A 24990-nucleotide genomic window follows, 5' to 3' on the forward strand; every position below is an offset into this window, starting at 1 on the left:
TATATATTATATTTATTTTGTTTTACAATTTAGAGGGCTTGTGTATTTGACAACTGTAGTGACTTTAAATATTGACACATGATTGGTTTATATATCGAATAATCCAAAAGCATTTAGCCTTTAATAACATTTTACATGCTCATAACGGCGCTTGTATTCAGGTTTTGTGTTTACTTGAGCATCAGACGCCCCTCTGTGGTTGACAAAAAGAACTGCGCCTGCGCTTAGTTGACTGTATCCATGACAACACTGGAAGCTACGAGTATCGCTAACCTGCGTTAAGTTTACTGAAGTGGAATTATTACCGGGCATTGCGTGGAGTTTCTTTTATTTCTGTTAAAATGGACACGGCTGTGATTTTTCCTGTCGAAGCGGAGGGGTTTGTTCAAAGTCTGGAAACTTTCTCCCTGAAGGAAGTGGGCTCTGAGAGGTAAGGTGAACCTGCTAACGCAACGAAGCTCGTAAGGTTAGCTAAAAAGCTACACACCGCAACAAGTGCTGTGTGAAGCTGTTTTTGTATTTTTTGTTTTGTTGCAGTAGATCTTTAACATTTTACTGTGTCAAAGATAAGATGTGATAAAGAATTTACTCACTCCACCATATTCAGTCTACAACAAGTCACAAATATTTTATTAGTTTGTTTTAAAGAAGTACAGGCCAATGTTTTGTACATGTTGTTTCTGTGTGTGTCTAAAATGATCACATTGCTTCAGCCTGCAGTGAAATCATCAAAAGCAGGTCACCACAGAAGATGGAACACTTTGCTCATGATCTGTTCCCTTTTTCCTCCATTTCCTTTTTCCATCATTTTAATAGTGGTTGATTCTTTTTTTAAATTCTGGATTACTGTCTGTTTTGGGGAACAACAATTTACCAGTCCTCTTACAAGGTTCTGGTTATTTAGTCTCTTGCTTTTTATCAAGGAAACATGCACATCTGCATCCTGAAGAGCACTTTGTAGTCATAACGGTTTATTTTTACCATCAGGCAAATGATTTTCTGCTCATCTACAAGGCTTATGCTTCCTTCCTTTGAGATTTTCTAGTGTAGGCCCCTGTGCCTCTCGCCTGTAGATAGCTGGGATAGGCTGGGATAGGCTCCAGCCCCCATACACTACAGGACAAAGTGTGCTCAGAAGATGGATGTATGGAGTTTTTAGTGTACCTGTTTTTGATTTGAGTCAGTATCCTAACACAATGAGCAGGCACTGTTTGCTCTATATTGATAAATTTCAAGACTTAAGATATATCTGATATATGAGATTGAGATTGAAAGGAGAGAAAGTAGACCTGGGTTGCAGACAACTTGAGTGGACTGGTCAGTTCATAATGAAAATTTATCCCTACTGATTTTTCTCTGTGTGTTAACAGGTGGTTCAAGCAGCATGAATATATTGAGAAACTCAACATGCAGGCCATACTGAGTGTCTCTGCCATGCATGACGAATTTGTAAAAGAGCTCCTAGTGTCTCTGGAAAAGGTGACTGCTGCAGCCATTACTCTATGTCTCTGCAGTTGTCTAATAGGTGTCTTTATGTAAGTAATATCTTCTTTACCAGATACCTGTGCTGGTCCATGAGATGATCCTTGTTGAAGTGTGGAAGCAAAAAGTGTTTCCGATCTTATGTCAGCTGCAGGACTTTAAACCCAACAGCACATTTCAGCTCTACATGGTGGTGAGTGTAGAATGATTTGTAACATAATGGCCAGCCCTTGTTTTTCATGTTTTCTGGTATTTTTGCTTGTTAGATCCACCATGAGGCCACAATCATAAACCTACTTGAAACGATAATGTTTCATCAGGTCAGTAACCACCCACTAAAATCGTCATAGAATAATCAGCAGGACATTTGTGAATGAGACAGTGAGTCAGTGCAGACTCTTTGTTCTAACCTTTCTTTGCAGGACTCATGTGAAGCAGCTCAGGACTCTGTTCTTGACTTGGTGGATTATTGTCACCGTAAACTCACCCTGCTGGCCAGTGGAGCCACCAGATCAGCAGGTGCTGAGAACCAGCACAGACAAGTATCTTCTATTGAGGTACAAATCTGAAGTCTGTGGGTATTTTATTAATAATGCTTAATGCATGATGTGTTATTAAAGGGACTTTTTGTTTTGCTTGTTGAAGGAGCTGCAGATGCAGAATGCAGCAGAGGAGTTTGAAATCTCGCTGAAAGCCGTGTCTGTGCTGCGCTACATCACCGACCACACCGACAGGTACTGTAATATCTGGGAATTCATATATAATTATATTTTGCAAAGTGATTATCTGTTTCTAAAGTGAAAACAGACATTTACACTCAAGTGACAAAACACGTTTCTCTTTCCTTACAGCGTCAGTGTTATTAATCGGATGTTGTGCACACATAACTTGCCCTGTGTGATGGTTCAGCTGATTGACTGTTCCCCCTGGAGTCGCTGCAGAGACGGTATATCTACTTACATCTCTTGGATTTTTTCTTTTTAAAGGCATAGATTTATACTTTGTGACTTACACATACAGATGATAATCGTGATGCCATTGCTGCTGGACCAGGTGTCAGGTGTCTGGAGCAGCACATTAGCTTAGTTTATCATAACAGAAAAAGGAGGAAACAGCTAAGGCAGCCATAAAGAACGCCATACACCAGTGAGTACAATTTACTGCGGGTAAAGTGCCTTGCCTAAGGACACACAACAGTGACTAGGGAGGAGTTGGGATCAAACCACCAACCTTCTGGTTATAGGACAACCCTGCTATACCACTGAGCCACTGCTGCAGCAACACAATGACAGCTGTACATGTTTGTGACCTCCGGACAGTCACACTCACCGATTCCGCTTTTGTTTCCAGATAAAACTAAAGCACAGACATGAGAGTGTTATCAATCCAACTATATAACGTAGCCTGAAATAACTCCCTAACTCTTCCTTTTTTTTTAACGTTCCTGCCATCTTACTGGCTGTCTCCCCCCGCAGGCGAGGTGCAGAAGTACATTAATGGCAAATGGCAGACGATTCCCGCTGAGGACCGTTTAAAAATGACTAAACTAGATGGTCAAGTCTGGCTTTCCCTGTACAATCTGCTACTAAAGGAAGACTGCCAAAGAAAATACGACTTCAACAGTTTTAACAAGAATCAGCTTCTGAAGGTATAAAAAGTATTGTTATTGATTTAATTCTAAGTGTATGTTGTGATATGTGTTGTTCTGGCTCTACTAATCGCCTCCATCCAAGTGGCTCCTGAATATTAGCTTGAAGGTGATGTTTAGGAAGTTTGAGAGTTTCAAAATGATTGTCCTCCTGCCTCATATCTGATCTCCTTCCATGCTGGGGCACGGATTCAGGTTCCAAAGGTTGTTTTGATTAGGATGCTTCCTCCTATTATACTTTTCTCACCCTCTTCCTGTTGGATTAATTGTATACCCAGAGAGCCTTGTACATCCCCTTGTAATAACATTGTTTTTAAGCAGGATCTTGTTATTGTGATGATTTTTTCATTGTTATTCCTGCTGCTGTATATTTTGATAATTTCCTCCTTTGGCCACAGCTCCGGGGCTTCATGACGGATGTGTTGATTGATCAGTTGCCAAACCTGGTGGAACTGCAGCGCTTCCTGGCTCATCTCGCTGTGACAGAGCCAGCTGCTCCAAAAAAAGAACTCATTTTGGAACAGGTATACTCAACGTCATACCCCTGAATTTACATGTAATCTACATTTATATTGAACGTTTCTTTATTATAGATTCCAGAAATTTGGAACAATATTGTCAGAGAGAATTCTGGGAAATGGAAGGCAATAGCTAAATATCAAGTAAAAGAAACATTCAGCCCATCTGAAAACGACTTGAGACAGCAGGCCCAGAGGTAATACAGAGCACACGGGTGTAACTGAGAGGGAATGGTTAGGAGAAGAAACTCATTTCTTTTTGCCCAGGTTGGCCCAGACATACAACCTGAATGTGATGGAGAGTTTACTCCCAGAGAAACCAAAGTGTGGCTCCTGTGGGAAAGAGGCTACAAAGAGATGCTCGAGGTGTCAGGGAGAATGGTACTGTCACAGGTAAGGCTTTCTGCAGACACCACACCTACACACGTTTTTATATTTTACAGCTTCCTGTGTCATTATTATGATTAGCTGGAAGTGAGACATTGCCATTGATAGTGATGATTAGAGCCAGCAGAAACCCTGTCTCTGGGGTTGGGCTGACCTCAGACCTCTCGACCAGCTCCTTTGGAATAATACCAAGGCACTTAAAAGCCTGTCAAGGGATCTATTCCTTGACAGGCTGGTGTGTGCAGGGGCTGCCCCCACCCTGACTTCACCAGGGAGGTACCTGGGGGAATCCTAAGCAGATGCCCGAACCACCTCAAGTGACTTCTCTCAACATAAAGGAACCATAAAAAACCAGTGACATGATCCTGAGGTTTCCAAGGTCCCAAAACTAGACCTGCCCCCAAACTTTTTTCTTCAGCACACCTGCATAGATCTTGCCAGGACGACTGAGGAGTGTGATCCCCTGTAGTTGAAACATACCTTCCTGTCACCCTTCTTAAACATTACCCGGTCTGTGGGCTTCCAGTTCAGAGACACTGCCATGTGATATCGCAGAGGTGGCCAAGACAGCCCACTTTGGATTTTTTTAACTACCTCAGCAGCCTAAATCAAAGTTATGGGTAGGTCCCTCTCAAAGTCCCCCAGGCATGTTGGTGGGATCGAGAAGTTTCTTTCCACTGTCGGATTACCTTACAATGAGGTCAGCATCGAGGTTTGAGGATTGCTGCCATCCCCCAATGAGTGTCCAACACATACCATCACAAATACAATGAGACAACTCTGACGTCAATCATCACAGTGTGGCCTAGGGCATCTTAAACACAATTGTCTATTGTCTTCATGCTGGACTCACTGAGACACATGATGTACAGCTGTACTGTGCAATAATTGTATTTGTACATATTTGTTGACATCTTATCCTGAATGTGTTTGTGCAGGCATATTTTATTTTTTGTTTTTTTTTTACAGAGAATGTCAGGTGAAGCACTGGCCTAAACACAAGAATGCCTGCCAGCTCATCACAGAGACCACTAAGAAGATCCAGGAGGACCTGCACCTTAGCAGCTGAGAGAGATTAGAAATATGGACAAAGATACACAATGGGATGGGAGGACTGCTGTGTTTTTTTGTTTTTTGTTTGTATTTAAAATAAGTTGAAAACTGAAACAAACCGAATTGAAACAAAATTAATAAATAAATAATGATTATGGGGTATGGGAATATAACTGACAAAATGCTGTAGTGATTATGTATTTTATGTTGAGTCATGATTGTAAAGAGGTGAAAAATGATTGCCAGATAGGATTATGACCATGGTTAGCTGAGTTTGTAGCTTCTAGGGAGTTGTAGTCAGTGATCGGGTTTTTCCAGTGTGTGATGTGTATAGAGCTCCATTAATTTCCAGTTCATGAGGATAACTTTTTTGCCGATGGTTAGCGCCACAAGGAGTAAGCGGCTGTGTGATTTGTCCAGTGTTAATGAGGATATGTCTCCTAGCAGACAGAGGGAGGGGGGGAGAGGGATGTGGCAACCTATGTTATAAGATAAAATGTCTGTAATACCAGAATGCATGGATGTAACTATCTGTGCAGTTTTGTAAGCAATGTTAACAGAGTCCAGGTAAGAAACCCTTTTTTTGCATTTTGAGTTCTATGGATGATTTTGTATTGTATAAGTTGCAAGTTGGCGTTTTTTGTCATGAAGTAAATGTTTTGGCAGATATGGGACCAGAAGTCTGAAGACTTGTGTTTTTATATGTTTAAATATAATAAGAATAAAGTGTTTTATGGTAAAGTATTTGCTTGTTTCATGAAAGAGTCGACAGATGTTGAGATGGTGTTCACTTCAAACAATGAAGTTGAAGAAGTTCACTTGAAACAATACCTACCTGGTGCTGAGAGGACTGTGTGTGTCACCTGTTTACAGTGACCTGTATGTGGTTAATAAAACCAGGATCCATCACACGTCGCCTCTGTGGTGGACGGGGCGTTGGGCCGGCGGACTCAGAAGCACCCCCTATGTGAAAACATTCCGGATGTCTCATCTTACTCTCTCTTTTTTCACTGATAGGCCGCTTCCTCCCTCAGCGCAGCCCCGACAGCTCTGGTGCCTTGAGGAGTGCTCTCAGGTACCGCTGACACAGACTGATGTTACCGTTAGAAAATCAGGGCCGTGGGTTTCGGTGAGCAGCGGGTTTGTGACAGATAGTTTCCAAACATGTAGCCGAGGCTGCACACCTCCGTTACTTGGAGACCGAAAGTCATTTCTGCGGAAAGTTTTCTCCGATGGAAGAAGTTTTGAGACAAAGCGTCTGCCGTGACTGTTTTCTCCTCTGTTTAGGTGAGTAATACTGTAAATAATCTACATTTAAGTGTTCAGAAGTGATCAATTTTTATACACAGATTATAACTTTGGACGAAAATGGTCTTTAATTAAGTTATTATTCGTAGAAAAAAAGAAACAAGTCTACATTACGTTGTGCCAGTCAGTGATTTACATCAGGGCAACACATCCTGCTTTACTTGTGTTACATCAGCAGATGTGACTAAAATCATACAAATGTAAGGGTCTGATCAGGGACTCATATCTAAGTATTTCTATTCTATGCCACATCATGGTTACACCTTTGAAGGGGACGGTGTTTTACTGAAAGCTGACATATAAGACAAATGACAAAGAAGGTTTTATTGATGAGAAGGTAAACTGACAAAGTATGAAAATGTCTTTAAACGTACTTAAATGTTACATACATGTGAAAAACTGTTAAAATCATAATAACGTGTGTAAAAGTGCTCAGTTATTTGTTGTTTGGGTTGCACTCATATCTCATATCTCTATAAAAAAGAGATATGAGATCTTTAAAAAAAATATATATATAATGTTCATAATAGTTGCAAAACCAACATTACCAACACAAGAATTTAATAAAATGTTTAAAACCATGTGAACCTGAGTTGATGGACGTGAAAAGCCTGGAATTTTATCTTAGTTTCCAGGACTGGAAAAGTCACATGTTTACATGTGGATCTGTGTCTGGATAATGATAATTGATGTATACACACGTCAACAGCCAGATTCCTGATCATGTGAAGGAACCTGGGTGAAGTGTTGACATATACAGAACATAAGCAGGATGTTGTAAAAACATGTGCATGTTACAGGCACTGTGATGTGCTGTCTTCTCATATAAGGATTAACTAGCAATGATTTTATTCATGCAGACTTAAAGGTAGGAACTGGTCATGGAAATTATACTTTAGGTCCTTAAAATGCAGTTAAAGGTTTTAATATACTGGCTGTTAAAATATGTGTGAACCGTCAGTAAACATTAAGAGAGGCAACAGATTTCCTTACAGTGACTTAAGAAAGAAAGACGATTTTAAGACCATGCCTGTTTAAAGTTGAAAATAAGACATCTTTTTTACAGTCTGTTTTTCTCTCCGTCAGCGATAATGAAGGAAACCTGGCTCTGAGTGATACAATGTCTTGGGGGGAGTTCATTGAGCTCCGTGACCTGAGGTCGAGCACAGAGCAGATAGAGCTGATGGGCTCACGTTCACCATGCTCACCTCCACGCCTGGAGAGAACCAACGCCTTGAGGATCAGCCCAGGAAAAGTCCCGGACCTCCTGAGCCGGGTGGGCATCATCAGAGTCCTGAGCAGCACCCAGGACCCCCATCTCACAGAGGAGACGGGAGAAGGACACGACTTCCAACCCTGCAGCCACGCTCAGCCCACGTGGTGTGACCTGTGTGGAGACTTCATCTGGGGCCTGTACAAGCAGAGCCTGCGGTGTGTCAGTGAGTTGGCTTTACGTAGGATGTTTGTGTTTATGGGCGTGTGCATGATGAGAAATGAGAGCAGCGCGGAGCATGAAAGAGGAAATTTGCTTAGAGACGGATGCAGCCACCAGTGTAGCTGCAGGTAATCCTGTGCTCAGCCTTTGAGTTGCCAAAGCAATATCACTAGGAGAAAATAGAAGAAGATAGTCCCTTTTTAAAAGAATGAATGTCATAGTTGTGTTATTTGTTTTATATTAAAGCAGCCAGTATCTAACATGCATGCAGTTGATTCAGTAGTTTTGCTGGTCTGGTCATTTTGTGTGCATTTCACATCAGTTGCAACAGGCTTGAACTTCCTTCTCAACAACTGAAAGTCATTGCAATAAAAAGGCTGTGGTTTGTATATGCATTGTGCAGGGGGGAAATACATTGTTTCTAATCTGAGTATGAAACCACACTGACACTGACAACCTTAAAAAAAACATACAGGTGTAGGCCAGTTTCACTGCAGTGACCTTTACTGGGCTTCAACCAGTCATGACCTTGTGTGTTTGGCAGCATCTGTCTAAAGTCAGTGACTTTTCTATATTTACAGATTGTAGGTTCACCTGTCACTATCGCTGCCGTGCCCTGATTCGACTGGACTGCAGCTGGGAACGAGGCTCTGCGGCTGACTGCACCAGTGTGGTGGAGCACACCATAGAAACAGACACAAATGTGGTAAGGACCTTTATGTTTACTCATGATCACATGTAGTTTCACTGTCTTTTATGGCACCAATATCAAAACGTTTTATTACAGACATCTACACTTTGCATGTTACAGTATGAGCTACATGTGACATATGCTTTAGGGAAGTAGTTCATTACTTTTAAACTAAAATCGGGAAGCAGCAAACACAGACAGACCTGCTGTTAACAACGCTGCACACCACAGCTCCTGGTAGGGAACATGATTAACAACATCATCGTTTGTAAAGGGAAGTTAAGGGATATTAAGAGGAAGCTACCTGCTGTATGTAGGTAACATGCAGCATTTTGCAAGGTTTGGTCCAGGTTATATAGTTACTAAAGCAAACCTTCAAACCTGTTGCTACATGCATAAATATATATTATACATTTATGAGAATAATCATCACAATTCAGTATGAGGTTTTATTTTTAATCTTCAGTCCTGTGTGGGGTTGGATGAGGTACTCAGCTGTATTCATTACTCAGAACACCCCCAGTTTGGAAAAGCCAAGCAGTGAATGCTGCTGTGGATGGAGTCTTAGACTTAAAAGATATTATTATCACTGCTGGTTCTACTTTGCACAGTGCAGGGATCCCTGCCTCAGTCAATCAGGTGTCAGTTTTATAGCGTGACTTTGGCATGTCAACACTTGATTTCAGTTCCTGATGAAGAAAAAGTGATAGTATTAATACATATTTAGAGTACTTTAAGGTGGTTTTTAGGTGGGCTTTGTTGTGGTTGTGTCTATAGAATGGCTAAACAACCAGCAACATGGCTGCCTTCGGTACGGGAAACTGTGAAATTGAGTTGGTGCTTCAAACCTACAAAAGAAGCAGTTCTTCAGGACATTTCTGACATTTATATATCAACAAATAAAAAATGCAAAGCCTGAAGGCTGCAAAAGCCTTAAAGCAAACGAGCGGATCATTGCACTTTTTTTCCCTAAAAACAAACACAATTATACCAGTGATGGATATTATTATATTTATTTTCATCATTTTACAGGAAATTAATCATAAACGACCATTATATCCTGTGTATATTCAGGTTCTAATTGTCTTTGTGTAGCTGATTGTCCCTCCTTTGTTTTAAGGAACAAAATTCTCATTATCATAGCTGTTTTTAATAAGTCCTCATTAAGCATTTGACCAAACATTTAACCAAAGTTGGTGTGATGCGTGTTTATATCTCTGCACTCTCCTTGAATCTATCTTAATTGCACAACAGCTCTTCCCCTTTGTATATGTGACTATTTTTAATTTTATTATGGCCACAGTTTTTAACACAACACTGTCATGAAACAAACATTTTGCCACTCAGTGGCTGTAACCGCAGTGACTTTCACATCCCATGATGTCACATACATAACCTCCTTGTGTGTGTGTTTTGCAGCTGACACATGCTAAACACTTGGCTTCCTTGCTGCACTCTCTGTTTCTCACACTGTATATTACACAGCCCACTTCAAACACACCAGACAACATCTTCAATGTTTGCGTCATTACCTTAAATTGTGACTAAAGAGGACCTTAAATCCTTTTATGTCGACTCCTGACAGCATATAACATTAAAGGTAGGGTAGGAGATTTTGAAAACTCAGCGAGAGTCAGCCAGATTTTGAAAGTAAACACACGCCCCTTTCTCTCAGAGTTCACCCCGAAGCCACGCCTCCCAACCAGTCTGTGACTTCGGCCGTCATGCATGTACCTCTCTGGTGCGCGCAGAGCAGGAAGAGAGCAGCCAACCAGCCAATACTCCGTGTAGGGGCGCCTCGTAGGATTGGCTGATGTTTTTAGCGTTTTATAGCTTCCACAGATGATGATGATTTAATGTGAAACTGCCGAACTAATTGGTTGCTATCAGATTGTAAAGAGAAGTTACACTAATTTAACAAAAAGTGCATCAGAATGAAATCTCCTACCCTACCTTTAAAGGCAACCTGTTTGGATCACAGTGGTATTATGTGCTGTTATCAAGCAACTGTTCTTTATCAAAGCATGACTGGAATGTAAATTGCTCAGCAGCATATGAACACAATGTTGGTGCTTGAGCTTCTGTGTGCATTCTGTTGGCTCTTTAACACAGCAAACATGACACAAACAGTAGATAATAATAATATCAATAATGAACAAACACACAGTAACCCCAGCTAACATCTGGTTCATGTCCTCAGTGGATAAGAAAAGGTCAAATGACACCCTGTTGGACATGCTAATTGTTTTGTTAGCGTGCTTTGAGAGTTTATTTTCCCATCAAGCCACTGGTTCACCTGTTTTAAAACCTAATATCTGATGTTTTGGTGTGAGAACGGTGTTAAAGCCTACAGCTCCGATGCTGTATTATATTTAGGATTGTTTCAAATTGTTTGCATAATTTTTTTTTTGGTCAGCATTATGACTTTAAGCTTATGGCTTGTGTGTACCTGATCAATGGAGCTGCTGTGTATTTAACCACATTTCAATTTGCAGGCAACAATTTTCATGTTTTACAACACACTCAATGGTACAAAAGCTATAAATAATGACCCTAATGATTGTATGGATGCCACACAAAGCAGAAGCATCTGTATCTGCTATATTTGGTTATATATTTGCATATAATTTTTTGACTGACTCAAAAAAGGAACTGATTCGGTTTTACACTTAAAGTTCTCATCATGTAAAGTACAGATCAGCCTGTTGCAAATTTTGTTGCTCAGGGGGACATTTTTGCAAAATTTCTTTGGGTTATCCCGGAGTGAGCTCAGCTTCACAGTTAAAGACCACAGTGTGTTGCAACATGGGAGTTGTATGCTTCATTCTTTTAAACTACACTGCTTTCATAGTTTCCTTTTTTCCCCAATAGGCCCACATTTCTGTCAAAGTCTACAGAAAATCATGTAGTTTTCTGATGATGAGTTCAATATTCTTGGGGTTTTTTTTATATCACAGCTATTATCTCTAACTTATTTAGACAATATAAACTAAAGTTTAGAAATTCCTTGTGGTGTATAAGTTTAAAGTTGAACGTCTGTAGACCTCACATGATGGGAAATAATAAAACTCACATGCAGACAGCGGCTGCGTGTGACCCGAAGGCCCCATCATCACATGACTTTTTAGCGGCAGCAGCATCCCTCCACGCTGGAAGAAGGAGGAGAGGCAGCCCGGAGGAGGAGGAGGAAGAGGAGGGTGAAGGGACTCTTTGGTATTTCCTCTTCGGCGGCCAATCGCTGCCGGCTGCGGTGGTTTGTGTATTTTCCAAACTCAACGGAACGGACCTGGGTGGGGCCTCGGCGGGGGGAAGGAAGCCAGGCAGGGCGGGGGCCCGATTACATCCTGCTTCATAGACAGAGTTTACACAGTGGAAACGTGGCCGGTAGACCCAGACTGAGAGGGAAAAAAGATTAAATTAATCTGTTATCTTGGCTTCTTATAGAGACAGGTTGAAGTTACGCGAACAGTAGCGACCATCGAAGATTAGTCATCGTTATTTAGCTTCTGTTTCGCCACATTTTATCGCTAAGTCTACATCGAGCTCAGCTAAAAGTGAGTCTAAAGTTAAGTTTCGACTTTCAGCTTTAGCATTAAAGGTATTTTGCCGGTAGTCAGCATGACCAGCGCGACCAGCAGCTCGGACAAGACTCCCTCCTTCGAGATGACCTGGGGCAGCTCCACCAGCAGCGGCTACTGCAGCGAAGAGGACTCGGACTCCGAGTTCGAGCAGTACTTCACCGCCCGGACATCTTTCTTCCCCAAGTCACGGAAAGCTAACATCAATGCTAACGTTAAGAAGGTGAGAGGGAAACAGTCACAATGAGATTTAATACCAAAGTTATTAGTTTACTGTAAAGAGGAAGGTAGACCACGGAGAAGGAGGTGGGGGTCACTGCGCGCTGTTCTCGCGTTATTTTGGTCTTTCTGCTTTCAGCGTCCAGGGTTTCCTGTAAGTTTTGACTTTAATTCCGCTTTTTGGAGTTGCAACAAACGGTTTAAAGGCTTGGTTTGTTTGTGGGTTTAAGAAGAATGCATACAAACACTGAGCAAAAAGGCCAAATGCACATTATGTCTTAAAAACTACACACACCCATACACATAGAGGCGTAGCATCACCCCACAGCTGAACTCATGTTGAAATCAACCCGCATCATCATTAATGACGCAGCTGGCTCCTCAGGTTACCACAGACACCCACCGTTCATTCAGTGACCGGTTTCTCAGGTTTTTCACACTCATGTCTCAGTCCCAGATGAGTCAGGGGATGTTTTGTGTCTTTTCCGTTTTACTCATGCACCTTCACACCCACCCACTGGTCTGTCAGGTCTCTTTCTTGTGAAGCCTGTGTTTTACAGTAAAAACATGTTCTGTTCATCCTACACAGTGTTTATATGACACTCCATTTGTGGGCATGTTTATGCTCCTACCAGATTGGAGAGCTCATCTCGGCCCTTGTATTGATTTATTGTGTGGAAAATATAATGTGTGCAGCCTCCAGGGTTATTAGTGGACACAGGAAACATGCTCCGGGCCAGTTGTGCATGACTGAAACATGACTTGCCAGTGTGCGGTTGATGAGGCAGCTGACTTCACAGGATGTGTCTGCAAAACAAGGGAGGACATTGTCCACCCCCACCCCACCCCCACTGGTGAGCGCTGTGAGAGGGGTTGGCTATTTTTACATGAACCAAGCTAAGGAATGCAGCCCAGAGTTGTTGGTCTCAGTCATTGCAAACAGCTGCAAGTTGCACAGACCCCTCCCTTCAGCCTTCCTGCACTCAGGGATCAGGGCAGCTGAACAGGATTGGATAGAGCTGACATCATCGCCTTTGCTTCGCTGTCAGGAAGTTGGGAGTCTGATGCAACTGGTGTTCACTGTTAGAAAGAGCTGAACGGAGGGTTATTAGTGAGAACTAATAGAGCTTTAATTATTCTCTTACCATGTTTGAATCAACTTTACATCCTACTACAGCTGTTTTTAAGAAAAGTATAATTAAAGTGCACCCTTTCTTAATTCCTGAAAATCATTAGAAACATGCATTAAAGGGAAGAATCTGACATTTTTCACTCACTCAGCCATGATTAAATCAAGTGTCCTTACTTGTCTTGTTTTCTGGTGTATTCCCGATGTGGTTTGGAGGGGAACACTGACACCTTGTGGTTTAACCTTGTAACTCTTCTGTGCCCTCCAGGATGAACAGATTGAATGGGGCAAGCAGGAGTTAACGACTGCAGATGTTCAGCAGAAGGTGAAGGAATACAATGCTCAGATCAACAGCAATCTGTTCATGAACATGGTAAGCAGTAAATATTAACAACAAATCCACAAAGAGTTCTTTTCTTCAGTGTAATGTTTATACTTTCCTCTACAGAACAAGGACGGGTCCTACACCGGCTTCATCAAGGTGCAGTTCAAGCTGGCACGACCCGTGTCTGTTCCAAGCCCAAAGAAAGGCGGGAGTGATGCTGGAGGGAGGAGGACCAGCGGAGTAAAGCGCCGCACGTCTTTCTACCTGCCGAAGGACGCGTCCAAGCATTTGCACATAAGTTCACGCACATCTGCCCGCGAAGTCATCGAGGCTTTGTTAAAGAAGTTTACTGTTGTGGACAATCCTGGAAAGTTTGCCCTGTTTGAGCGCAGCGAGCGGCACGACCAAGGTACTGCCTCTTTGTCAGTACACGTCAAACTGCCACATTTTTGTTTGCCTTTACATCAAATTAATATCTGTTTCTCTGATTTCTTCAGTGTATCTCCGCAAGCTTTCTGACGATGAGCGCCCCCTCCGTCTGCGTCTGTGTGTCGGGCCAAATGAGAAGCTCCTCAGCTTTGTCATCAAAGAGAATGAAACTGGTGAAGTCAATGTGAGTGCAGCATTAATATATCAACAGATCCAAACCACACATTAGCCTTCTCAAACATACATAGAATATGCATGTCATACACACTAATACAGTTCTCTCCTCTGATTTGCAGTGGCATGCCTTCTCCATGCCCGAGTTAAAGAACTTCCTGCGCATTCTGCAGCGTGAAGAAGAGGAGCACGTTAAGCAGATAGTGCAGCGATACGCGCTGGCCCGCACCAAGATGCAGGAGGCTCTGGCTGGCTCCACCCCCGGTTGAAATGACTCCGCAGCTCGGGGTTCAACGTGCACCTCTTGGCTGGACGATCAACTGAAGATAACCAGTCATCGCTGCATCCAAAGATCCCAGAGAGTACAACTCAAAACACCTCTTCGGTGAACGAGAGAGTGAGACAGGGCGCAAGACAATGAGAGAGAGAGAGCTAGCGCGAATGTGCGTGTGAAATGATGCGAGATGAGAAGTGCCTTACACCTGGAGAGTCTGATGTGCCTGAGAGAATGAGTTGAGAGAAATGGAGACTGGCAGATGAGACAGTGGACGTGTCCAGTATTGTCTTTAGCCACTGGGCATGTGATTATCTTGTACCTCAGCTGTGCCACTTTAAGCAAATGTCAGTGATGATTTTGGTCTTTCTAAAAGAAATTCAATTATGCATTGGTAGAAACAGTACTGCAGTAGGTGAGCAAAAAAACCATCAGATTCCTGTGATTTTTAACAAATAACAAAATTGGTAACATTATAAATTGCACGCTGAAAGGTGTTTGGATTTTCATTTGACCCTGGTTCAAAATTCTGCCATGTCCTCTCTACACCCAACCTGATGGGTGCAACTCTGTATCACTGTCAGTTTGTGAGTGTGACTGATGTATGGACATTTGTATGCAACTATGAATGTCTTGAGAGTGTCAAAGTCACTCTGGTTGACTGAAATCCTGAATGAACAGTCTGTGTGTTCCACTGGAAGCTTTATCATTCCTCATGTCTGTTTTTTTTCTGTCCTTTAAACAAAAATGTGTGTCTTCTGTTTTTTTCCATTCACTTTCACTGTATCCATCTATGCACAAGTTTATATGTTGTAGCAATCTTAAAACTGTGGAGACAAATGTGCACAGCGTGTAGTAAAGATTTTACCAAGTAAAATTACATTCTTGTATTTTTTTCCAGAAATTCATCACATATATTGTAAGGTTAATTTATTTACTGCTTTAATTTCCATCATCATCATAAGTGTTTTTAATGCACAAGTGATGAGCCGTCTCTCTTTAACTGTCTGGTGACCGCCTGTAGGTCACATCAGCTGATCGCCTCTTAGTCAAGCGGACCAAAACAGCTAATGCTAGCTTATCGAAACTGGTGGTAGAAGTTATGACCGAACATCCCGTTTTAACGCTGTGTGATAAGGTAGGGCTTTGACCAGATGGTAATTTTTTAGTATACTGGTTGTAGTCGCGTAACATTGCAGTGTATATGTGTGTGTTTACACACCGGTTTTTGTGTTTGTCGAGTTACTATTTAGCCATTAAGGCTAACCTGCGTCAGCGCTCCAAGCTAACAGGCTAACTCACCTAAATGAGCAGGTACGGTTAGCGTGTTTTTATTAGCCACAATCAGATTACCGCCTATGAAACCGATGCATTTATGAAATAGAGGCAGTGTACGTTCAGCACACAACTATGGGCGTGTGTCTAAATTGGTTCGGCTTTATGTCTAGCGCTGTAAATCATTACTGGCGTTAACAGTGGGGTTTGTGTGGCCCAGTTGGTTAGCTTCCGGTGAAGCTAGTATGGCAGTAAAATACGAAAGAGGCTGCACTGACACGTTGTAAATAAACTAGCGTAATTTAGTGAAGCTAAAGACTAAGAAAGCTTGCGTCTCTGGCGAACAAACTCCTCATTTTTGCATGGAAACCTGTGATTTTCAAAAATGTGGTTTGTGCTTTGTGCTTTACAGCAGCTGTCACACAGACACCAGACAGTGGAGTTACAAGTTTCTTTGTCCACTGTCTTTGTCTACTTTTCAGGTCCCGGCCTTGGTAAGAAATTAAGAGCATCTGGACCTCATCCAGGCTGAAAGCTCTGATTGGAGACTAACTATGCCTTATCACTGAGAATGGGGGGAAGTGGATCCAAAGCCAAAGGTGTCTGGCCTTTCTCAGGCACTGGAGGAGGAGGAGGCGATTCAGGGACTGATGGAAATGAGCAGTCTTTGGCTCGTCTCAAAGGCTCCAGAAATGCAACACCATTTGTTTTTACCAGGAGGAGGTAAATAATAATGCTTGATTTAAAAAAAAAACAGCTAAAAATAGTGACAAAAAACAACATTATGGGAATCACATCAAACCGCATGAAGCGTGGGACTCAACAGTTTATTGTTATGGCTCTGATCCAGAGGCCACAGGGCCACCTGCAACAAAATATTTGTTTTCCTCTGTGCCACTGTGTGTTTTTGGAAACAATATCTTGGATACACAGGCTACAGACGCCACTGTATGCTGGTGTCATTGGAATTAGTTTTACTGAAGGAATAGTTTACTGTAATATATGAGGGTTATCCTGTTTTCAAAGGAAGATCATTTGAACTGAAATGGCCATTAAAAATAAACTCTGATCTAATGAAAGCAACTTGTGCAAACGTGGTTTGAAATTGGCGTTCCCTCCCTGTGTTGGCAGTTCTTTGTATTATGACGAGGATGGTGACCTTGCCCATGAGTTCTATGAAGAGACAGTGGTGACAAAAAATGGCAGAAAAAAGTCCAAGTTGAAGAGAATTCAGAAAAATCTGATTCCACAGGTGAGTTTTGGAGACATGTAAGGATGTTTTGTCATAGTTGCCACTGAACATGAAAAATTCTGGGTTCTCTCTTTTTCTTTCAGGGAATTGTGAAGCTCGACCACCCGTGTATTCATGTAGATTTCCCCATTGTCCTCTGTGAGGTGTGACGTTGCACAGGACTGATCCACTGTGAGGTGCAGCCACACAGGTGCCCTTCTTTTGACAAACGTTGTGTTCCAGTCCTGAGACTGAGACTGAGACGGGACCTGTGGGCTGCAGAGACCAGAGAACATTCAAATAAGATGTTATACTTTTGAATAAACCTATGGTCAAAGAGTTCCCTGTTCACTGAAATCCATAATATTGACGTTCACAAACGTAGTGACAGTACAGGTTGTGTTTCCACTACCCAGCTGATATGTAAGCAGTCTTAGAGAATACATCACTCTAAGGTTTATTCTCTTTGCAGGGAAAACAGTCTTGATGTGAAAAGGCTTTAATGGTTCATGCCTTCTGTGAGATGTTAGACTCTGTTTGTGTCTCTGTATGTGTAAATGTTAGGTTTTTTTGTGTGAATGTGTGAAAGAAGGATATGAGATACAGTTACAGGGTGTAGTAATGGGATTGTGAAAGGTATTGTATATATGATCATGTCTCTTGTCTGAGTCTGTCTCTGCTACTGGAGCTCAGACCTGCACTAGTGAACATAATGTACTGTAAATAACTTCAGATTTCTTAGTTGGAAATACTTGAATAAATGGTTTACTGAGATGAAGAATGAGTCAAGAAGTCTGTTGTTATATATGTGAAGGCTTCCTGTTGCCTGCTGTGTTTACAGTGTCCTGGTTATGTTTGGTGCATTCAAGCTCATTCTGTTTTCAGAAACCTGAAGGTACTGACTGGAGTGCTGAATTATCTCATAATAGCTGAAATAATAATAAAAAGACATACCTGAAATCTGAGTTTAAGACATTTATGGTCGTGTAAATTCACCTAACTTCACTGTAAGCTGACTGTAGCTACAGTCAATTCTGTTGTCTGGCTCTCAATAGGAATACAAACAGTAACATTTGCCAAATATTTGGGCTATTATTCATTGATCAGATTGCCAGTGTTGAACTATCAAGACAATGTAAGAAGTGATTTATGACTTTACATTATTGGAATACGGAATATACTAGCAATGCAGAGCCTTTTTAATTTAGCTGCAGTTTATAATCTATAGTGTAATGTTAGTATTTTTGTTGAGTATGATATTGTGCAATATGTTTTAGTGCTTTATAGTGTGGGAGCAGAACAAAACCTAGCTAGTAAACATGGTGGGGTGAGGGTACATGTTGTTCTTATTGCTGACTCTTAAAACTGTCTCAAATCCCACCTGCTGCAAGGATCTTCCTAATGTAAAGGTTTATACTTATGTGCCACTTGTTGGCTGTGGAGCAGCTGATGAGAAAAGGTCACTGTTAAACTGTTAACTGTCTTTACTCATAGTCTTTTTCCCCTGTCTTCCCTAGCTGTGAGCCTGCTGTTGTTTTTTCTGATTATGCAAACATGGGGATCAGTTCTCTAAGATGTACCGTGTGTCACCTCTAGATGGCAGCAGAAAATCATTCCAGCTTTAAGTCTAATAAGTTCAGTGTTTTATGTATGTTTACTGTAATGACAAGTAATGACAACTCAGTGTGTTGCCCAAAAATACTAAATATAAGTTTTAATGATGCCTCAATCACTGAAATCGTGACCAGTTGAGGTTGTCGCTGCCAGCAGCTGGCACAGTATCAAACTTTAATAGCAAAGTAAACATATTTCAGTGCACGGTTCACAAATCCCCCACAATAAATGGGCAGGGCTTCCCCTGCAGGCTTTCCCTGGTGTCTGTAATTGTGTGGAATGTGGCTGGGTGCGTCTGTGGGCCAGAGGTCAGTCACTTTGATGTGTCTTCTCTCCACTGTTTGATGTTCCCCTAAACGTCCGGCCTATATTAAAAGGACGGACCCTTTCTTGTAACCCCCCCCCCCCCCCCAAAAAAAAAAGTCTTTGTGATAATGACAGCACGTTGCAGTGCGTGCCCTGATATGTGGGAAAGCAGTCCATGTGGCTGTCGTTATAAATCAGCAGCCCCAAAAAGCAACCGAGACATGCTTTGAATTATAAACGGTAAAACAGATATATTGTTTTCTCATGAGTGGTTTGACAAACTGTAAAAGCAAAACATTGTAGTGTGTTTTGTCAGGTGGGTTGTGTTACACTGAAAAACAGGAAAATTGATGGTAATGTTCTGCTTAAGGAAATCACCCATAAAGCCACATCAAAGTAAAGCTAAGCTGCGACGTGAGTGCACACTGAGGCTTCTTAGGTGGGTTCTCTCTCAGCTCTCATGATTACACACTTGTTGTTCCTAAAGTGAAGGTGGCTGGGTGTGTTTCTAGTTTCCCTGCCATTGTTTTCGCTTCCTGACAGTCCATGACTTGATGTAATGTTCCGGAAACCAAACCGTTCCCTTGTTCCTTTGCCTCCCTCATCATTCACATGGGTCGTTCGTGGTCCACGTTTTCCTTAAACACAGAGAAAAGGGGGGAGAAAGAGAGAGGGAAAACAGAGAGAGAAACTGATGACACACTGAGGTGAGTCAGCAAAGCTTGGAAGACAAACAGCGGAACAGATTTTGACACAGGAAATCAGCGGATTTCCAGGCCCCCACCTCATCAGTCATGTGCTCCTGCATCCTTCACATGGTATCCATCTTAACTTTCAGAAACTCACTCACAAAAGCACAAGCTGTAATTAGACACTGGTCACAGAACAGCTTTTTGATTTTTTTTTTCTTCCAGTCAACTCAATCCTAGTTGTTATTTTGGCTAATGATGTGCAGGCACATGGCCTCTACCCTCCTCTCTGCACTTCCATATCTGCTGCTGTACTTGGCATCCCGACAGCATGTGCTACTTCAGTGAACCTTTGCCAGGGGCTGTCATCACATGCCTCAGGCAGTGGTGACATCTGCATGCCAGATACCTTGTGCCCACTGTCTGATATGTGCTCAGAGCATTTGTGAGGAAAAAAAAGCATTAAAATACTTAATTTATGCAGAGTGCTTCAACGCAACCAAAAGACCCTCACGCTCAAGTGAAAAGTGTTATCCAAATATCATCAAGTAAAGTTTAGGCTGTATCATAAGTGGTGTAATAGGCATTTTTAATTTTTATGCATCAATCTCAACTTTTGATGTTATTTAGTAAATTTACAGATAATAATAAATATCTCACAGCAAGTCATAAACATCATGTAAACAGGCCATTTGTTAGGCAACTTACTAGGCAGCTAGTGTGCAGCTACGCTACATCTACTTTGTAAATGAACAATACAATCTAAAGGAAAATGTCATTATGTGATATATTGGTTTAAAATGTAAGAGTGTTCTGATTACTGCCAGTTTATTGTAACTCCTACCTCATCCAAGCACTGAGTTCTACCACTTTATACCACTTTATAATAATGCTTCGTCTTTTCTCCACAAAGGTAAAAATATATAATTAACCACCATGAACTGAGAAAAGGTTAAAGTACATCACACTTCCTAGTTAAATGTGCAGTAAAACCCTCACAAAGCAGATACACTGCGTTTAAATGTGCAATAATCATAGAGAACTACTTTGATCTGTTTTTCAAAAGCTTCGCCTCACGCAACAGATCATTTTAAAGTCTGCTCTGATTGTAATGTAGCTAAAAGGTCATTTGTGGTCATGATGGGCTTATTTTTAGGGATGTGGCACACTGGCCCGCTGTGACCTTCTGTGGATCTTGACATTGCTCTTTTACAGTGTATCTGTTTCACGGCGGCGGTGGAGTTCGTCTTGGACTGTCTCATTCCGCGCTGTGCCGGGACAAGAGGAGTATTATTTAAAACAAATAAAATAAAACAAAATAAAATCAAAGCTACGTGGCGCTTACACAGAAATGTTTGTGAGGGTCTTGACCGAAGAAGAATCTCTGTTTAATCACATGGAGTTCGCTGACAGAGTCTTTAGGATGTCCGGTTTAGTTTCTCCGGTCCCCCCTTTTCCCAGCCTGAATGGAACATCCTGAAAGTGGTCTGGCTCTGAACTAGTAGCGACTGACAACATCGCAGGGGGTAAGTTCACTTCTCTTCCTTTCAGCGACCACCGGGACCCCAGGCCAGAGGACGCCACACAGCTACACACTCGGGTTTAAACTGACCTCGTAGTCATTACTGTTACGCTGTCGCCTTTTTTCTTATTTTTTTCCAGTTTGTTTGGAAGCAGCGCAAAAAAAAAAAAAAACGCGGCTTGAAGTTGAAGGCTTCTGGTTTTTTGGGAATGCTGCCTCAGCTTGCCAGTAAAGGTGAGTCTATCCCGGAGTGTTTTTTTCTTGTTTTGCTCATTCATTGCTCAAAGAAAACGCTTCTGACAAGAAGTTAATTGAATTCAATTGAGCTGTTGTTAACTAAAACCCACATGGCTGGAAGAGCAGAAGGAATCTGCACATATAACGATGGGAAGATGCTTTTTGTTAAACTTTAACTTAACTTGAAAAAATTGTTTTGCGCACTGTAGTTCTCAGCAGCCTGCCTTCAGTTTAAACTCTGAGTGTTTTCACTAAACAGAGAACTGCAGCTTTTTTTCTGCAAAGTAAATAAACACACAAACAAAAACAAACAAGCAAAGGGGTTTGCAAAACCCTCTCAGCCCCTCAAGCTGTAATGTGTTTGGCAGCATTATAATGTTCCTTTTGTGTTTTTCATTTTCTGGTTAAATAGTAACTTTGTGAATGGATGTACTGAAAAGAAGAAAACAAAAGTTTAAAGCTCTGAATCTTCAATCTGAATTGTAGAGGAGAGAGCGACAGTCCCTTCTGTCAATCCACATCTGAAGACATGTCGTACTGGACTCTGTCTGACTGGAAAGTACTGCTGCTGATTGCTCTGCTGTGGGACAGCCTCAGCGCTTTGGAACCTCGACCCACGAGATGGCCTCTGTATAACCAAAAGCCCTTGCTCCTGGCTTGGAATGCTCCAACAGAGGACTGTGCCCCGCGGCATGGCATTCGTTTTCAGCTGGAGCAGTTCCAGATTGTGGCCTCTCCCAATGAGGGCTTTGTTAGACAGAATCTGACCATCTTCTATAAGGACCGCTTGGGCCTGTACCCCTACTTTGAGTCAGATGAAACACCAATAAACGGCGGGCTGCCCCAGGTAGCCAGTCTGACGCACCATCTGGAGAAAATGCCAACAGGTGTGGAGAAGTACATACGTGAACCAGAGGCCAAAGGTTTAGCAGTTATTGACTGGGAGGAGTGGCGTCCGCTTTGGATACGTAACTGGGAAACCAAAGATATTTACCGGAGACACTCGCGTGAGTTGGTGCGGCAGAAGAAACCAACCTGGCCTCCAGAAAAGGTGACCAAAACGGCCCAACAAGAGTTTGAGATGTCTGCCAAGACTTTCATGTTGGAGACACTGAAGTACGCTAAAAATCTGAGGCCAAACCAGCTGTGGGGGTTCTACCTGTTCCCTGACTGCTACAACCATGACTACAGGCGCACTCTGGAGAGTTACACAGGCCGCTGTCCGGATGTGGAGGTGGCCCGCAATGACCAGCTGACATGGCTGTGGACTGAGAGCACAGCCCTTTTCCCTTCCATCTACATGGGCACAGTGCTGCGTTCGTCAGCTTCCGGACGCCAGTTTGTGCGGAACCGTGTGAAGGAGGGAATGCGTCTGGCTTCATCAGGCGATGGCTTGGCACGTCCTGTCTTTGTGTACACCCGGCCCACCTACGCCAACTCCCTGGAACTGCTGACAGAGGTGACACACCCCTCTAACTTGCTGCTGATGTTGAGTGCGTTTCCTACTCTCTTTTTCTATACCACCCTGGTGAAGTTCACTAATGAGTTCTTGTATGCTGTATGATACTGACAGTATGGAGTGAATTCTCAGTCACCAGTGTTTGACTAACACACAAATGAAGCACTACCACTCACCTCTCTGTGTCAGTGCATGCTGCATGGAGCTATAACTCTCTATTTTCTTTATCGGCAGCTGCAGTAGGCAGGATGGGTGTTGGTCAAGTTGAAGTGTGTCTAAACAGCCTATAGACTGTTTTCTCTACAGGAGGACTAGCAGATAAGAGCTGGCATGGCTCTTCACAGAGCCTGCACCAACAGTTTGACCCTGCTTTCCTTTTAACCATACTCCTAAAAATGTAAAGAGCCGTTTCATCTGTTACAGACTGACCTTGTTTCCACCATTGGGGAGAGTGTGGCCTTGGGGGCAGCTGGAATCATCCTATGGGGAGACGCAGCCTACGCTAGCAGCAAAGTAAACACACACACACACACACTAATTACATACAAAAAAATCACACAAAGGTCACATCAGAGGTTTTGACCTGTTGCTCATGTCAGTCATGTGTGTGGTCATCTGACACTATAATTTTTTTTACTCAGGCCTCCATCGCTCTAATGAGTGATGTCACGTGTTACCCTGAAGATCATTTCCTCAAGTCACATCTAGGCCGATTCTAAATGATAGAAACGAGCTAAGAACTGTTTAAAGTGCAGATAAAATGTGTCCCTCTTTCTGCTTTAGATAAATATAACTTAAAAAAATGGCCATGACATGATTAAACCATTTAAACAGCTGAAATTAAAGTCACCTGACACCTGTGAAAACAATCAGGAAACATTCGGATGTTAAACACTTACAGACCCGTGTGTATTATTTTTTTTCCTCTCCAGACCAGCTGCTCTGACTTGGATGCATATCTGCGGGGCACGCTGGGTCAATACCTCCTGAACGTCTCCACGGCAGCAGAGTTATGCAGCCAGACTTTGTGTGGCTCTCACGGGCGCTGTCTGCGCAGAAACCCGGACAGTGATGTTTATTTGCATCTGAACCCCCTCACCCACAGCATCAAAGGGGAGAACGGGAAGCCCACAGTCACCAGTGAGCTCAGCAAAGCTGACAAGATGAGCTTCCAGACGGAGTTTCAGTGCCAGTGCTACAGCGGCTTTCAAGGAGAGGGCTGCGACCAGACAGACCCTCGGCACCAAAGAGGAAGAGCCACTCAGACTGTGTCCTCAGCCCTGCAGTGTGTCATCTTACTGATCGTCTTCCTACTCTTTTAATACAAGATACATACAGTAGACATAGCTGCACAAGATTTTATGGAGAGAGTAGTTTGTTGCTGTAAAGTATGGGTGACACAAAGTGAATTTTTCTAAGAAACACTGTGGAAATTGTAAAGTAATATTTGTTTATATCTTTTAATCATTTTTATAAACAGCAGAGGGCTTGCTGGAAATTACATTGTTTACATTTTGCTCTCAATTTCCTTTTAGTCACTGTTTCCCAAAGTGTCATATTCCATGTTTTCCTCCAGAGAGGATGCGTCTGTGGTAAATGTGATGAACGAATTGCTGTATGTAAAAAGTGGAGATGATGCACTTAAATCTGCTTATCCCCCCCATGGCCTCTCTCTGAAGTCTGATGTTTTTAGAGTGAAGCACAGTATTACTATTTATTTGAATGTATTTTTAGTTTTCTTTCTTATGATATTTTCTGTTTTTATGTCTAAAACATGACTACTAGTTTCCCTTAAAAATACTGCTTTTCTTCATGTAAGTCTCATTTTTCAGCATATGTTTGACTTAAGAAGCACAATGTAAAGAAGCAAATTTCGGACTCTTTACTGACATTTTCTGTCAGAATAAAACATTTTTTATTCTTGTTGAGCTCCTTGTATGTCTTCTTTAGTGATATTCTTCCACAAAGATGAACTTTGCTTTTGTTGTCAGCAGTCGAGCTTCAGGG

The 24990-nt window shown here is 42.2% G+C and overlaps 4 protein-coding genes across 7 annotated transcripts; all 4 read left to right on the top strand.

The window, feature by feature from the left end:
* The first annotated feature begins 69 nt into the window (after nt 1–69).
* Nucleotides 70–5478, top strand: zmynd10 (zinc finger, MYND-type containing 10). Its single transcript, XM_028407208.1, has 12 exons — nt 70–430; nt 1371–1479; nt 1559–1675; nt 1749–1802; nt 1905–2039; nt 2128–2216; nt 2334–2428; nt 2958–3130; nt 3529–3654; nt 3724–3845; nt 3916–4041; nt 5005–5478. Exons 1-12 carry the CDS (start codon nt 342–344, stop codon nt 5102–5104), a joined length of 1335 nt encoding a protein of 444 aa, XP_028263009.1. The 5' UTR covers nt 70–341; the 3' UTR covers nt 5105–5478.
* A 647-nt stretch (nt 5479–6125) lies between these two features.
* Nucleotides 6126–15532, top strand: LOC114435830 (ras association domain-containing protein 1-like). 2 transcript variants are annotated; one of them, XM_028405746.1, is made up of 7 exons: nt 6126–6375; nt 7483–7835; nt 8413–8537; nt 13717–13821; nt 13897–14182; nt 14271–14386; nt 14499–15532. In XM_028405746.1, the coding sequence occupies exons 2-7, from the start codon at nt 7517–7519 to the stop codon at nt 14643–14645; spliced, it is 1098 nt and encodes a 365-aa protein (XP_028261547.1). In that variant the 5' UTR covers nt 6126–6375; nt 7483–7516; the 3' UTR covers nt 14646–15532. The 2 variants fall into 2 exon arrangements, with proteins under 2 accessions (XP_028261547.1, XP_028261548.1); XM_028405747.1 differs by lacking the exons at nt 6126–6375; nt 7483–7835; nt 8413–8537 and adding an exon at nt 11569–12323.
* A 98-nt stretch (nt 15533–15630) lies between these two features.
* On the top strand, nt 15631–17934 carry tusc2a (tumor suppressor 2, mitochondrial calcium regulator a). 2 transcript variants are annotated; one of them, XM_028405748.1, is made up of 4 exons: nt 15631–15788; nt 16408–16648; nt 17057–17177; nt 17261–17934. In XM_028405748.1, exons 2-4 carry the CDS (start codon nt 16497–16499, stop codon nt 17324–17326), a joined length of 339 nt encoding a protein of 112 aa, XP_028261549.1. In that variant the 5' UTR covers nt 15631–15788; nt 16408–16496; the 3' UTR covers nt 17327–17934. The 2 variants fall into 2 exon arrangements, with proteins under 2 accessions (XP_028261549.1, XP_028261550.1); XM_028405749.1 differs by lacking the exon at nt 15631–15788 and adding an exon at nt 15809–15964.
* A 3303-nt stretch (nt 17935–21237) lies between these two features.
* hyal2a (hyaluronidase 2a) lies at nt 21238–24911 on the top strand. Of its 2 annotated transcripts, none has more exons than XM_028405954.1 (4): nt 21238–21521; nt 21937–22983; nt 23407–23496; nt 23916–24911. In XM_028405954.1, the coding sequence occupies exons 2-4, from the start codon at nt 22054–22056 to the stop codon at nt 24303–24305; spliced, it is 1410 nt and encodes a 469-aa protein (XP_028261755.1). In that variant the 5' UTR covers nt 21238–21521; nt 21937–22053; the 3' UTR covers nt 24306–24911. The 2 variants fall into 2 exon arrangements, with proteins under 2 accessions (XP_028261755.1, XP_028261754.1); XM_028405953.1 differs by having other exon boundaries at nt 22011–22983.
* Nucleotides 24912–24990: the final 79 nt, after the last annotated feature.

This window comes from Parambassis ranga, chromosome 5, assembly GCF_900634625.1.
Source record: "Parambassis ranga chromosome 5, fParRan2.1, whole genome shotgun sequence".
NCBI classification, from domain to species: Eukaryota; Metazoa; Chordata; class Actinopteri; family Ambassidae; genus Parambassis; species Parambassis ranga.